Below are 14,435 nucleotides of genomic sequence, written 5' to 3'. Positions count from 1 at the left end.
TACCAAGGTCCGTTTACTATTGTTCTGAGGATTTTAGCCTGTATTACCTCTATTTTGTTTATATGGCTCATTGCTGCTGTCCCCCATAATGGTATTCCGTACGTCCAGATTGGTTTTATGATCGTTTTATATATTTTTAATTTATTTTCTATGTTTAGTTTGGATTTTCGGCTTGTTAGCCAATGCATTTGTCTCCTTGTTTTCTGTATTTTTTCTACTATTGATTTGATGTGTAGTTTCCATGTGAGTTGTGTATCTAAGTGGAGTCCTAGGTATTTGACATGCTTTGTTTGCGTTATATGCGTGCCGTTTAATAGGATGTTTGGTGGTATCTTTTTTCGTAGCGTGAATGTAATATGGTTGCATTTATTGGGCTTCGCTTTTATTTGTTTTTCTTGTAGCCAATTTTCTATTTTTATGATATGTTCTTGTAGTATTTTGACTGCCGTTTCTGGGTTAGTATGCCTGACTAGTATAGCTGTGTCGTCCGCGAATGTCAATACTGTGCTGTTGGTAGTTGTTGGTATGTTCGCCGTGTATAATGTGTATAGTATTGGGCCTAGGACGCTTCCTTGTGGTACCCCGGCCTTGATGTCTTTAACTTGAGAATGTGTGTCCTTGATTTTTATTACGAAGGTTCTGCTGCTTAGGTAGGATTTTATTAATTGGTGTATTTGCTCCGGGAATTGTTTCCTAATTGTTTGTAGTAGACTTTCATGGTTAATTTTATCGAATGCTTTCCCTATGTCTATAAAGAGGGCTGTGCAGTATTCCTTGTTTTCTAGTGCTACTATTATTTCGTTTATAAGCCTGTACATTTGCTCTATCGTGGAGTGTTTGTTTCCGAAACCAAAGTTCCCAGTTGTGTCCTCCAGCTTTCAGTAGATTTGTTTGGTACCTCCTTTTTGCTGTTTTTCCTAGGTACTTTCTCAAACCTTTGACTTTTTCCTCATCGCTTTTTATTTTGTATTTTTTGCATTCCTCTTCATACTCTGATATCCAGTTTGTAGCTTTCTCAGTTCCTTCAAATCAGAGATTTTTTTTAAAAATATTAAAGGACGCCAACGTATATTCGTCTCACAAGAGTTTGGCGAGCATATCATAAAGACGGTGCATGATTTCTTTGGCCATGTTGGAAGGAATCACATATTGAAAAAAATCCGACCCTTTTATTATTTCAAAAATATGGACCGAATTGTCGACAAGTTCTGCAAACAATGCGAAACTTGCATTAGGAATAAAAGCAGAACGAGAAGACCGATCGGGCTTATGTGGAGACTAGGACCAGCGAGGAAACCGTTTGAAATAATGTCATTCGATACGGTCCGAGGTTTTTCCAACAACAACTCACCAAAGAAGTATATCCATATACTCATAAATCACTTTTCAAGGGCTGTTTTTATGTCCACATCGAAAACACAACGCGCGGAAGATATCATAAAACTTATAAACTCGACAGGAGAAACTGACTCCATAAAAATTATCCTTGCAGACCGATACCCAGCGATGACATCCAAGGAAATTCAAGAGTACGCGAGAGAGAAAAACATTAAATTAATTTTCACCTCGACAGACTGTCCATCCTCCAATGGACTAAACGAGAGGGTAAATCAAACATTAGTAAACAGAATCAGATGCAAGATCAATTCGAAAAAAAAAAGAAACTGGACAAAGATCGCAGAAAAAAGCGTAGAAGAATACAATCACACCAGACACAGTGTAATGGGATTTGCCCCAAATCACTTACTGTATGGGAAAATGATCGAAATCATCCCTAAGGGAATGACAGAGAAGAAGATAAACTTAAAAAGAGACAGAGAAGAAGCATTTAAAAACTCAGCAAGAAATTTCGAAATCAACAAACAAAAATATGACAAAAAAAGACGAGAACACGAGTTTAAAATTGGTGATACGGTCTTCACCCACAACGGAAACAGAATGAATAGAAGTAAGCTGGAAGAAATTAGGAAAGGACCTTTCAAAATTTTGAGAAAGATTTCAAACTCTATATATGAAGTGGATAACGGTAACCGGAGATCTGAAGGGAATTTCTTCAAACTGGCCCGGAAAAACGACCGAACAGAAAGGAAGTCGATCGAAGAGCTTCCGTTCCAACAGCTTCGACGTGTCGACATTGCACGGAGCTAAAAGTAAGCTTAGCGGATCCTCGAAAGCCGCTATTTCGACCTTTATGGCACCGTCGAATTGGTTCACGAAGAGACACCAATCGATGTCGAAGAAGCCGGAAGATTTAGTAACGGCCAGTTTAAGTCTCAAGTTCGATAAATCGAAGGTAGTGAAGGCGGTGAAGGAAACGTTGGGTAAAAAGTCCCCTAATAGCGAGGTCAAACACAAAGTCGTATGGGACAACACTAGTGGAACCAAAGTGGACGCTCAGGTAAGTTGTATTTCTCATTACGATATCGTTTCTTGTTTAAGAGCCATCGTAGGTGAAAGGGGGAATGAAAAAGAAAATCGTAAATCGTAAAATCTCTTCCAGAGAATGCACTTTATCGTAAAAATTAATAAAGTCAACAACAACGTGAAATTAAATAATTGTTGTTTGATATTCTGTATTATCGATATAGGTGAAACGTGGAGAAGATAATTTGCAATCATTGCGGACAATATCGCAGTGACATTATTATCAATCGGTAATATTAAAGATAAAATTCATATGGGATGAAAACAGAGCGTCAAAAGTGGTTATTTTTCGATCTTCTTGCGAAGGGAAAATTCCTGCAAAATGTTTAAGAACGGCTCTCAACAAGGAATGAAAAATGTTATTACAGTTCCATTTTCGTGTTCGTTTTTTTTTCTACATGATCCATGTGAAATAATTCTTCAGATGCTCTGCTGGTAAATGAATCGACGTTTGTAATAGATGAAATATGAAGTACAGCGAGATCGTTGTTGGCTATTGTTCTACACCGATATCGACAAAATAATTCTTCGACAACTCTATTGATAAATCAATTGTAGTTTGAAATCAGACGAATCTGAAGTACCATCAGTTTGTTGCTACGAGAACAATAGCCACCAACGATCTCGCAGTAATTCGGATTCGTTCGATTTTAAACTTCAATTGTTTTATCGACAGAATCTCTGAATAATTATTTTGCTGGTAAATTCTGCTGGTATATCGATTAGAGTTTGGAATCGAGCAAATACGAAGTACAAGATGGCTATTGTTCTCACGTAGCAACAGTCTGATAGTATTTCAGATTCGCTTGATTTCAAACTTAGTTCCCTTGGTTTAATTACTGATTTATCAGCTGGATCAAAATTTAAAGAAAATGAAGATCAAGTGTAGCGCGTAAGTTTGACCTCTGCTTAATTTTTTCATCTCTACACTCATCTTTTTCAACTTCCATGTCACATTTCGTATAAATGCTAATAATTCTTTGTTTTTTTTTTTTTTTGATAAATTCTCTTAAACGTCGCACAAGAATTTTTCGTTCGCGAGGAGGTGCAAAAATGGCCACTTTTTGACTTAGGTCAAAATTTGCAAATTTGGGGTTAGCCCCAACTTAACCACACTTTTAATCCAACATGAATTTTATTTTAATATTACTGACCTCTGATGGTGGATCTGCGATACTGTACTTAATGATTGTAAACTATCTTATCGAGACTTCTCATCTATATTAATAATATAGGAATGTTAAATATTATTTTGAATATTAGGAATATTAAATAACAGTTAAATACTTTTAACTGTTTATAATAATTTACTATTACGTATTTTAACGCGAAATCTCGTTTCATAAAAATTTTCATTCAAATACGTAAATACATAATATTCATAAATTTATAAGAACAATTTTGTCCGTAGGTATTTGGTAGCGCAATTGAGAAGATGTTAACGGCGCAAAAGGGAAACGATACGGGGGCTTCCGGGTCGAGCGGAAAGCCCTCGGTATCTCCGAACAAACCAATGTCAGGCAAAGTGACAAATTGGTTTTCAAATATCAAGAATCAAAATCGGAATCAGACGGAATCCAGCGAACCGTCTCTCTGTTCTTCCCTAAAGGACCTATTCAAGAAGTAATGGGGAAGAACAAATGCTAATAAATGTTAAGTGTCTCTAGTTTAATTAACACTTCTTTATCTTTATCTTTATTAACACTTATTTATTTAAGAATTTATTCAGAGATTAACACGACCTAATAGATGACTGACAATCTGGTGTAATTCAAATTAACGAGCTATACTTTCCTTGTACTTTCTTATTGCTATACCTCTACAATATTCTTTTATCGTATCTGTCGATTTTAATCTCACACAAATATATAATAAATGTGTATACAGTAGTTGACGAAAATATTAGATAGAAGATTTTTGCGAATATATATTATGTGTGTTAGTGTTTTTCTTCACTTCACTTCAATGTAACGAGACGTGTCTATCATGATTACACCGGTAAAAATTGAGACTAATTTGGAAATATATATATGGAAGCTAGAAGATGCTTATTGCAGACGTACACATAGCAAAAAACTAATGTACAATGTAAAGAGTATTTTTAAACATGTGATTGATTAGGGGTAAAAATGCTCCTACTAAAAATATTGTGACTTATTTATACAATACATAATTAACTGTCCAAATACCGATGGTAATCAATAAGCATCTTATAATTCCTATTTACATTTGTTTCAAAAGTTTCTTTCGTTTCATAAGGAAATAATAGATGCACGACACTTTTTGTTTTATATTATTCTATCGATTTATGTATGATCTATTTTGTAGTAATAGAACAAAACGAAAGAAACTTTTGAGACAGCCTAATGCATCTTGAAATTCATGAAAAGCTTCAACAAAATATTCATGGAAAGTTTCTGTAAGCGTCCGAGTACTTTCGTGAGCCGTTATATGTATAATAATTCGTTACAATGTTAGTGATAGCTTGGAAAGTGAACTATTTTTATTATACATCTTTTTACTTTCCATATTACGCTCATAGATACTTTAAAACGCCGCGATACTAACTCTTATCTATCATGTTTACGAATGCCTATAATTTGTGAAACCGCTTCTGATTTTACGGAAATTTTGCAGTTGCTTGATGAATGAAACAGATTTGTTAAGAGAATCACATGTTATAGATACCTGAACTGTGATTTATTTAATATATCTTTTCTGATTTGTTATCCTGCAACATTTCCATGTTTTACGAAGCTTTAAATTAAATTTCACAAGTTTATTTTCCTTAAGCTAAAGACGATGCTGGTGAAATATTTATTTCTGAAGTAAAAAGTAAAAATATAGCTTACATATTGCTTGTATTTAATCATGTATTACGATTAATCCTGTTGCGATACTCGTATATTTCAGTTAGGCTCTGGTTTTAGTAAACAAGAAAGATTTATAATATCTTAAGAAGATGTTTAGCATGAAATCATGCTAATAAGAAGTTTTTCATGTTTTTCTTCAGGCTTAAAATATTTTTCAATGTTGTGAAAAAATTGGGTTGAAAATGAATAAAAGGGTGCAACAGGGTATTTAAACAAACTAATATCTCTTATATGAATAAGTCGAGTGATATGCTGTAAATTATTTTCACAAAAAGACACCCATTTTTATTATTGTTTTCTAAACAAAATTCAATATGATTTGTTATACCTGTAATAGGAAGTTTCTTTAACTAACATTTAGTTATCGATCCTATTTTTATTGAAGTTTAACAATACTGTTCAATGTTAATAATTATTAATTTACAAGTGAAGGGTAATTCCAACGAAGAAAGATATCATTTGCAAACAAATAGTTTCAGATAAAATCAGCATTGGTACTGTAAATTTAAGATATTATAAATCTAATATGTATTGTATCGCAAAGCGGGATTCATGATGAAAAATTAAATATAAAAGTCCATGAAATTTTGCAAATTTAAGCATCTCAGTTGATACAGCTTTAATAAATGTGAACAAAAGTTTAGTCTATCTCTATATTTAAATAACGCATGATATTTAATTCTACAGTATAATTAAACAAAGATTCGAAGCTGAAAATTTCGAAATATAATTGAACAATATATCGTACAATAAATGTTATATGATGTTCTGTAAAGGAGAATTGCATTTTTATGAAGAGGATCAAAGATAAAGGAGATTTTTGTTGAACGATACGACCGTTTCGAAATTCCATTTTGATCTTGTGTATGTATAGTGTATCTCGTACAAAAGATATTACAACAAGCGTCCAGTCATAATGTGAAACATTAATCAAAATTTCTAATCTCGAGTGTTTCAAGCCCCAGAACTCATCTTAATAAATATAAGAAGGACAGATTAAATTCAATCTGATTTTTCTAATTTTCTCGTTAATAATTAAATATGAGCATCAATCAATCAATAGTTCATAATGCACGGTATAATGCGTATATAACATTCATCTGATTTCAATTAACTTACGTTTAAGCAAAATAATTATTCGAACTGGTTTATCATTCACATTATTACACATTTTAATTGTATATATATCTAGTACAACATAGAAAGGATGTTTTAGGATTATGAGTATTCCTTTAATTTTTAAGAAGAACAATAAGTATGCATAGTATTTCTTTTATCTCATATTCTAATTTCACCACATTGAATTTTCTAAAGAAAGATGATCTATTTATTTTAGATAACGCAAATCCTTTATTTTAGATATGCAAAGTCAAATATATTTTTGTCAATAAAGACACAAAAAATCTTAGATGTCTAAATGTCAGCTTTAAGAACAGTAGACTTGCCTGCCTTCAAACTTAAATGTCCTTTCCAGTAGTAAAACTTAAAATGACATTAACAACGGCAGTAATATTTACGCCTACAGATGGAGGATATTAGACTTCGATTAAAATACAAGTAGCTCAATAAATATGTGTCTAAGTACGATGGTTAAAGAATAACGATTCGTCATTCTTTATTCCAGCGCTTAATGCTATCCTTCTTTCAACAAATACAATCCTAGAACAATGCCGCTGAAGAGAAATGTTATGCGTGAATTTATTTGCCTTTGCGGGACGAAGGTTTATTAAATTATTAAATGAAAATATTAAATGAAAATGAATATGTATAATTGTGTGTATAAAAATTGATATATGTATGTATGTATAAAATATATATATGTATGTATATATATATGTCGGGTTGGCGTTAAGATTAGAGTTAGGGATAAGGGCGTGAAACGAATCCCTATTGGCGCTAGACGTGATCGTTATGCAATAGAGGAGATATTTACTAGTGCAAATATGACTATGATGGAATTGGACAAGTAATCGCGATAATTAGATACTCGAGAAGCAAATGACGATGATCCTAGGCTCAATAACGAATCCGCGGTCAACGGGATGACGAACTTTACCCTTCGTTAGCGTCTAAGTTACACTGTATGTTAGAGCAAGGGGCAATTATTACGTATACGAAAGACAGGTCGATTGCCGATGAGATCGCACTAGAGTGAGTGGCTCTCCGTCGCGGTGACGCTGTCGAAGAAATCTATGATGGGTGTGCCTAAGGGAACGAGATCTCGGAGTCGTCATCGACTCCAGTCGGAGGTTCGGTGCGCATATCGAGATGGTGTGTAATAGAGCCGACAAGTTAATAGGAGCCCTTAGGGGAATTCTACCCAACATCAACGGGCCGCCCAGCTTGGCTCGTAGGCTCTACTACAACGTGTGGGAGTCCATCGTAACTTACGGAGCACCGGTGTGGGCTAGAGCAGCGAATACCGATAAGAACAGGAAAAAGCTGAAACGAGCACAACGAACGGCCCTGTGCATAACAACGACGGCATACCGTACCGTCTCCCACGCGGCACTTTGCGTGTTGACCGGGAATCTCCCGATTTGCATAAGGATAAAGATGCTCGGAGAGACCTACGAGAGGAACAAGATCCATGGGTCCAGGATTGGCACGGATGACGGCAGCAAGCTGAAGGAGGAACTGGAGGCGATTCGCAAGAAGGCCCAAGAGGACTGTCAGAAGGAGTGGAACAACTACAAAAAGGAAAATATCACAAAGAAATTAATACCGAGTGCGCTGCTATTTACCAAAAAGAAGATGGACATCGATCACCACACCATGCAGCTGCTAACCGGGCATGGGAGCTTCGATGTCTATAGGAAAAGGATTGGCAGGGACAGCGACAGCAACTGTCTCGACTGTGGAGATTCGAACGACGATGCAGAGCACGCCCTCTTCGCGTGCCCGAAGTGGACGGACAGAAGGATCGAGCTGGAGAACGCTCTGGGCGGGAAGATAGACGTGGGCAATCTGATCGCCACGGTGACCGCCAAGGACGAGAGCTGGAATAAATTCAGGCAATTCTGCAAGACCGTCATGTGTCACAGGAGGGTGACAGCGAAGGCCTGGGAAGAGGCAAGGAGGAGAACGAGCGAAACAACAACTACGTGAAGCAATGAGGGCAAGAACACGAAACAACGAAAAACCGCAGAAGGAGACCAGTCCAGTATTCTGAACTGGCTGAGAGGACGACATGAGCAGTAACTGCCCGAAGAAGTAGATACAACGGGACACGAAAGGACAACCCTGATGACTGCCGACAGGTTTTACCGGGGTTGTCTGCCCTCTAAGCGGAGGAAGAAGGAGGAGGGGTTTTTAGTGGGTATGGCAACGACAACCGACCGACTCCCACATAACCCAGTGATGCGGGTCACTGGGCATGCGTAATTGCATTTTCCGCTCCCCACGCAAAGAAAAAAGACACGAGATCATCGGATTCGCGGAGAAAAGTCTCCGTTCGAAGGGTGTGGGAAATTGACGTTGCTGTTAATTGGTCAATTTCCATGTTGGTGGTTAGAGAAAGATATTAGCTGTCCTTGGGAAAAGTTGCTAGCGGGAAGCGTCGTTCGTGGAAGGATAGATTTCTCTTATCTTCCCGTAGTTGGGGCACAGGCCATTTGTCTATTTGAGAGACTTTGTGTAATTGAAATTTAATATTCGTAGCGGGTCCTCGCCCAGCTAAACATATACTGCGAAGATGCGTTGGCATCTGGCAATCGTCTTACCCGAAGGACAAAGTCTGCGTGTGGCGAGCCACGGGACAGAAATCGTTGAAATGTTTACCGTCGTGCCCCGTCCCAAGTATTTTTTTTTTATGGAAAGCTATAGAGTTACTTCATGCCTTTGTTAGATAAAACGTTCATCCCTTGACCGCGACTACGTTCGGCGACCGGTTGTCGCCTCGAGCCCGAGCTCACTATCATAAATCTCAAATAAATACAGTCGGATCGAATGACAACAGTTTCTTAATACGGCTATGGTGAAATCTAAATTTCAATACTAGGGGTCTTCCCAAAGTTCCAAAGGGAACGTTCCGGTATTCTTTCATCTCCGACATATATATATATTATTATAATGACTTATTTTAATAATGACTTAATTTGTATAGTAAAAACAGCTAAAATCTCATGTAAGATTGTTGGGATGTTACGTGATATTTCTGTTGCATCATTGATTATCGTTATACTTTGAAAAATAATTAAGGAAGCGAACAATGCGTGGACGATTATGGCAGTTTTATTAATAAACGAACGTTTAGTAGAGAATATGGATTTATTGGATAAGTAAATGTTTCATTATATGTAACTGCTACATGCAGAATAATATGTTGTTACATGTATGAACTAAAGTTGATGTAATACTCATATTGTATTTATGGTTTCAAAGAATTAATAAAATCTGCTGAGATTCAAACGTATGCTCTCCCTTTTATTCTATGAGAATTAAACATTTAGAAGATTTTATGAAAATGCACTAAACAATCAGAAGCATCTGTTTCTCCTTTTCTTTTTCTTTTTTTTTTTTTTTTTTTTTTTTAATATGTTGATTGCCACCCGATTTTTATACTTATTTTGACTTGGATAGATAGAATAAGCGTACCATACCAAGACATTTCATTCTTGCAAAATATTCTAGTCTATTTGCGTACGTGCTCATAATCTTGGCTGATAACCGCCATTCGCTATATACATCGTTGGTATCGACGTCAAAGGATTAACACAGACAAATACACAATCCATACAATCCGATTTGATTGATTTTAGATCTTGCATCAAACAGATCTCTATATAAAAAGATAATTTCTGATTCTAAACATTTGTATTACGTTCATCTAATTATTAGGATATTAGATATATTATAAAGGAAGATATTATGTATTAAATAATCTGCCTCTTCTTCCGCTTTGAAATCCTCTACAAACGCCATTTATAGTCGTTCAACTTTTCAGCTCACAGAAAAAAACATTACGCGTATTCCTAGCAATCGCCCAAAGACTCGAACGTGTGCTTCGATAAAGCTCGCTTAACTTTCATCGACACGTCGATAACTTTGCGTTCCAAGATGTTATTACGCCCTAGAATCCCTAACATAATTTTAGAACCAGAATTTCTGTGCAAAACAATTCCATCGCTTTGTCACGCTTAACGGCTCAATCATCGAAACATGTATCATTTTTTTTTTATTTTTATTTATTAGAATATTTACAATCAATTCTCGTTGAGAATTTTCAGTAACCTAGTTTGGCGTGATACAATGACATGGATTATAATAGTTTTATATTGTTGGTTCTGGTAGAAACTAAGGATTTAATCTAGAGGGTATTTTCTTTTTAGTCTGCGGATCTGGTCCGTCGTGTCCAGTAGTTGGGTGACTAGTGGGTTGTGGTGGTTGTTGACTCTTGTGTTATATCTGCTTCTGGACTTGTGTATTTCATCTTTGACTGTAGGTATCTTGAGGTCACGGTGGATTGTTTCGTTGGTAACATACCAGGGTGCATTTAATAGAGATCTTAGCGTTTTCGATTGGAAGCGTTGGAGTATTTCAATGTTGGAGTTACTTGCTGTTCCCCATAGTTGGATTCCGTAGGTCCAGACAGGTTTTATTACGGCCTCGTAGAGGGTTATTTTGTTTTGTATGTTTAGTTTGGAGCGTCGGCCCGTGAGCCAATAGAATTTTCTTAGTTTTTCCTTTAGTTGCTTTGTTTTTTCGGAGATATGTTTTTTCCAAGTTAGTCTCCTGTCCAGGGTCATGCCCAGGTATCTTACGGAGTCCTTGCTTGGGATTATTGCGTTGTTAATGGTGACCTGGGGGCAGGTTTGTCTTCTTCTTTGTTTGTCATCCCTCAATATCCCCACTACCCTGTAGGCGTACGTGACCGTTGTCACACTTCTAGGACATTCGGTGGAAGGACCGTTAGGATACAGATGACTCATTAGGCACTTCGGCGATATACATTGTCGCCAAGGCCGCCACATCTCTATCTCCATCATCGGTCCATCGGATTTGAAGTATGCCGGTCGTGACAAGAGCAAGGTCGTTCAAGATGAAATCCTCGGCCCTTGTTAAATCGTCTCGGTCGGGGTCGAACAATGCGTTCGCCAGCATCCTCGTTTCTCGGTGATTGCACATAAAGCTGCCATTACTAGAACTTCAGTGGGCGGTAAGCGCTGGTGCTTTTTTCAGTCTCGCGTTCGCGCTTACTCTTACGCACAGTTCGCCGCTGCACTCGCGTGCGTTTGCAGCTGCGTTCATCCGTCTATGTGGCTGCCAGTCGTAGCACGAAGCTCGTTCATCGCGTTTACTCCACTTTATCGTCGAAACCTTCTGTCCGGGGGTATCGCGATCGACCCGAGATCCGATCGATCGTCTTATCCTTCCGTCCTTTTCGCGAAAGTCGTTCGAATTTGTGTGACGCGCGCGTGGAAAATACTGGCGCGAATCTTCGAGTTAGTGAGAATCTTTGGCTCGAATTTAATGATTCGTTCGCGTGGGAATCGCACGGCGAGGCGTGCGATTGTCGCGATCGCTCTTATCGCTCGCTCCACTTACGTTCCGCTTCGTTCTACCGACTACTAGTTTGCTGCATTCCCGGTTACTTTACTAGTGGTGAATCGTTAATCGACGCGAGTTACCGCCGACGAGTTTGTTACGATACGCAAGTACAGTGGAAAAAGGAGTTTAGCGAAACAGTTTCGTAAAGCTAAACGATTAGACGAATCGAAAGGAATTGGAAGTCGTTCTAAGAATTCTGTTCGAAGACAGCTTTGAGAAGGCGAACGGCGATTGAAAAAAGAAGAAATTGAAAGACGTCGAAGGAAATCGAGAAACGTTCGAATTCAACGAGGCAGTTTCGTACGCCTAGAGAGGATGATCGAAGGAAATTGAGAAAGATTCGTCTGTAATTTAAGATTCTGTATCAATTTGGTATAAATAGGTCGAGCAAATATTCACGGTTAATCTTTTCGATAAAACACTACCTACAAAACCACTGCATTCTATGATTTCATTTCATCTCTGGTGTACCGTAGAATCGTTCCCTTTTCCATTATTTCGATCGATTAAACAACACCCTGTGTATTAAAACCAACGATTCACCTTCGTATTACTTCCGCGCGAGCTACGTGATAAAGCGCGAGACATTGAAAATGTTAGAACGCGAGAGTATCGTCGCATCCGCGTCTATATGACACGGCGTTTCGAACGCGTTACGAACCGGCGAAATGAAATGAGAATATCGGGTCTGCGAATTAGCTGCTTTCATCGCGATAACTACGTCTGCGAGTGAACGAGCATGCCTGGCAAGTTTTGGGTAGCCAGAAAATCCTATTGAAATTTCGATCAAAGCGCGCGAGACATGACGCGATCGAAACTTCCCAGTTTTCTCCTCGCCACGTGGCTGCTCGGCACGATCGCTACTAAGTCGCGAATGAGCGACTTTCTGCAAAGCTTGCAGGAGTACGAGATCGTTTACCCTCGAGTGATCCCGAATGAGAGCGCGCGGAACAGAAGATCGACCCACGAAGACCGAGAAACTTGGCGCGAGTATCTCCACTAAGAGCCGGTGTTCCTCGAGATCAGCAACTGGACCTTAAGGACCATGGCCAACGATCGATTGATACTGTCGTCGAATTTCACCGTGAATTGGGTGCGCCAGGGTAAAACCAAGTCCGAGCGACGTAACGCCAAGGCGAACTGCGATCTTCGACAAGGTAGCTTGGAAGGAGACGCGAGTTCCTTCGTCGTCGTGACGATATGCGAAGAAGAAGTGTACGCCTTGATGTTGATCGGGCAGAGATCGTTCTTCGTTCAGCCGCTGACGAATGGCCAGCATGTGATGTTTCAGCCGAAAAACGAAAAGTGGTGGTCGATCAGGAATAATTCGAGCTTCGTGTCTGTGAATCCGGAAAATCCTGCAGGTGAGAAGGATCGTTATCGCGATGGCTTTTCATCTTTCGTTAGACGGTTGGATGTAGGTGATTGGTTGATCGATTTACCGACTTCCTTGCCAATTATGTTATAAGCTTCTTACTTTGCGATCCGCCGTTAATTGCTTCTTCTATTCTAAAATTGACTCTGATCGTGATACTGTAAGAACTGATAGCGTCGATATGATAACACCATACATAGAGTATGAGAGTAATCGTAGTACAAACGAATATATATATATTCGGTTTAATAAATTTAATTTAATAAATTTAAACCGTCAAACAGGAAGGGCTTAATCTGCAGGCAAAAAGAATAAAAAGAAATAATCATTTACAAAGCGAACGACCATTAGCTAATTCCAATTTGAAAATATAGCTAAAGTCAAAGTCATTTTGAACAAATGTTTCCTGTACGCGTTACCGTTTGGCATGGACGAACGTCTCGGACGTTGATGTCCGTACATTTATATATATATATGTCGGAGATGAAAGAGCACCGGAGCCTTCTCCTCGGAATTTTGGGAAGACACCTAGTACTGTAATTTAGATTTCACCATAGCCGTATTAAGAAAACCGTTGTCATTCGATCCGACTGTACTTATTCGAGATTTATGATAGTGAGCTCGGGCTCGAGGCGACAACCAGTCGCCGAACGTAGTCGCGGTCAAGGGGATGAACGTTTTGTTTAACCAAGGCAGGAAGTAACTCTATAACTCTCCTTAAAAGAAATGCTTGGGACAGGGTGCGATGGTAAATGTCTCAATGGTTTCTGTCCCGTGGCTCGCCACACGCAGACTATGCTTCGAGTAAGACGATTACCAGATGTTGATGTGTCTCCACAGTACATGTTCGGCTAGCCCGAGGACCCGCTATAAATCTTAAGATCTATTTAACGAAAGTCCTTCAAACCGACAAACAAAGGGCGGCCAGCACCCTTCCCCAACCATCAACATGGAAATTGACCAATTAACAGTAACTCCAATTTCCCTCACTTTCCGAATGAAGACTTTTCTCCACGAATCCGATGATCTCGTGCCCTTAGTCACACCCATCATAGTTTTCCTCGACAGCGTCACCGTGATGGAGAGACACACTTTCGTACGATTTGAACGACGATACAAGTAATTCTCCGGTACGTAGTGCTTGTTCTGTGGCGACCTGAATATAACTTAGACTTCCACGAAATATACACGTTCGACATCCCGTTGACCGCGGA

The 14,435-nt window shown here is 38.5% G+C and overlaps 3 protein-coding genes across 6 annotated transcripts in view; all 3 read left to right on the top strand.

The window, feature by feature from the left end:
• The window catches only part of LOC126927227 (uncharacterized), a 92,716-nt gene extending 88,256 nt beyond the window's left edge, over positions 1 to 4,460 (top strand). Inside the window, exons 1-3 of one of the 3 annotated variants that reach the window (XM_050743508.1) lie at positions 1,372 to 2,311; positions 2,358 to 2,398; positions 3,836 to 4,460. In XM_050743508.1, coding sequence (XP_050599465.1) covers positions 2,012 to 2,311; positions 2,358 to 2,398; positions 3,836 to 3,866 — 372 coding nt within the window. In that variant the 5' untranslated portion in view covers positions 1,372 to 2,011 and the 3' untranslated portion in view covers positions 3,867 to 4,460. Of the gene's footprint in view, positions 1 to 1,371; positions 2,312 to 2,357; positions 2,399 to 2,773; positions 3,317 to 3,835 lie in introns of those variants that run through there. The other 2 variants (XR_007715293.1, XR_007715294.1) reach the window with 2 other exon arrangements.
• Positions 1 to 14,435, top strand: part of LOC126927234 (A disintegrin and metalloproteinase with thrombospondin motifs 3-like) — a 112,417-nt gene that overhangs the window by 90,467 nt on the left and 7,515 nt on the right. The window lies entirely within an intron of this gene.
• The window catches only part of LOC126927216 (uncharacterized), a 111,492-nt gene that overhangs the window by 94,047 nt on the left and 3,010 nt on the right, over positions 1 to 14,435 (top strand). Inside the window, exon 1 of one of the 2 annotated variants that reach the window (XM_050743492.1) lies at positions 13,010 to 13,210. The exons of the other annotated variant lie outside the window; for it this stretch is intronic. Coding sequence (XP_050599449.1) covers positions 13,072 to 13,210 — 139 coding nt within the window. The 5' untranslated portion in view covers positions 13,010 to 13,071. Of the gene's footprint in view, positions 1 to 13,009; positions 13,211 to 14,435 lie in introns of those variants that run through there. 2 annotated transcript variants of the gene reach the window in all.

This window comes from Bombus affinis, unplaced genomic scaffold, assembly GCF_024516045.1.
Source record: "Bombus affinis isolate iyBomAffi1 unplaced genomic scaffold, iyBomAffi1.2 ctg00000080.1, whole genome shotgun sequence".
In the NCBI taxonomy this organism is placed as follows: Eukaryota; Metazoa; Arthropoda; class Insecta; order Hymenoptera; family Apidae; genus Bombus; species Bombus affinis.
The sequence above is the reverse complement of the archived record's forward strand: the minus strand, read 5'-3'. Positions and strand labels throughout refer to the sequence as shown.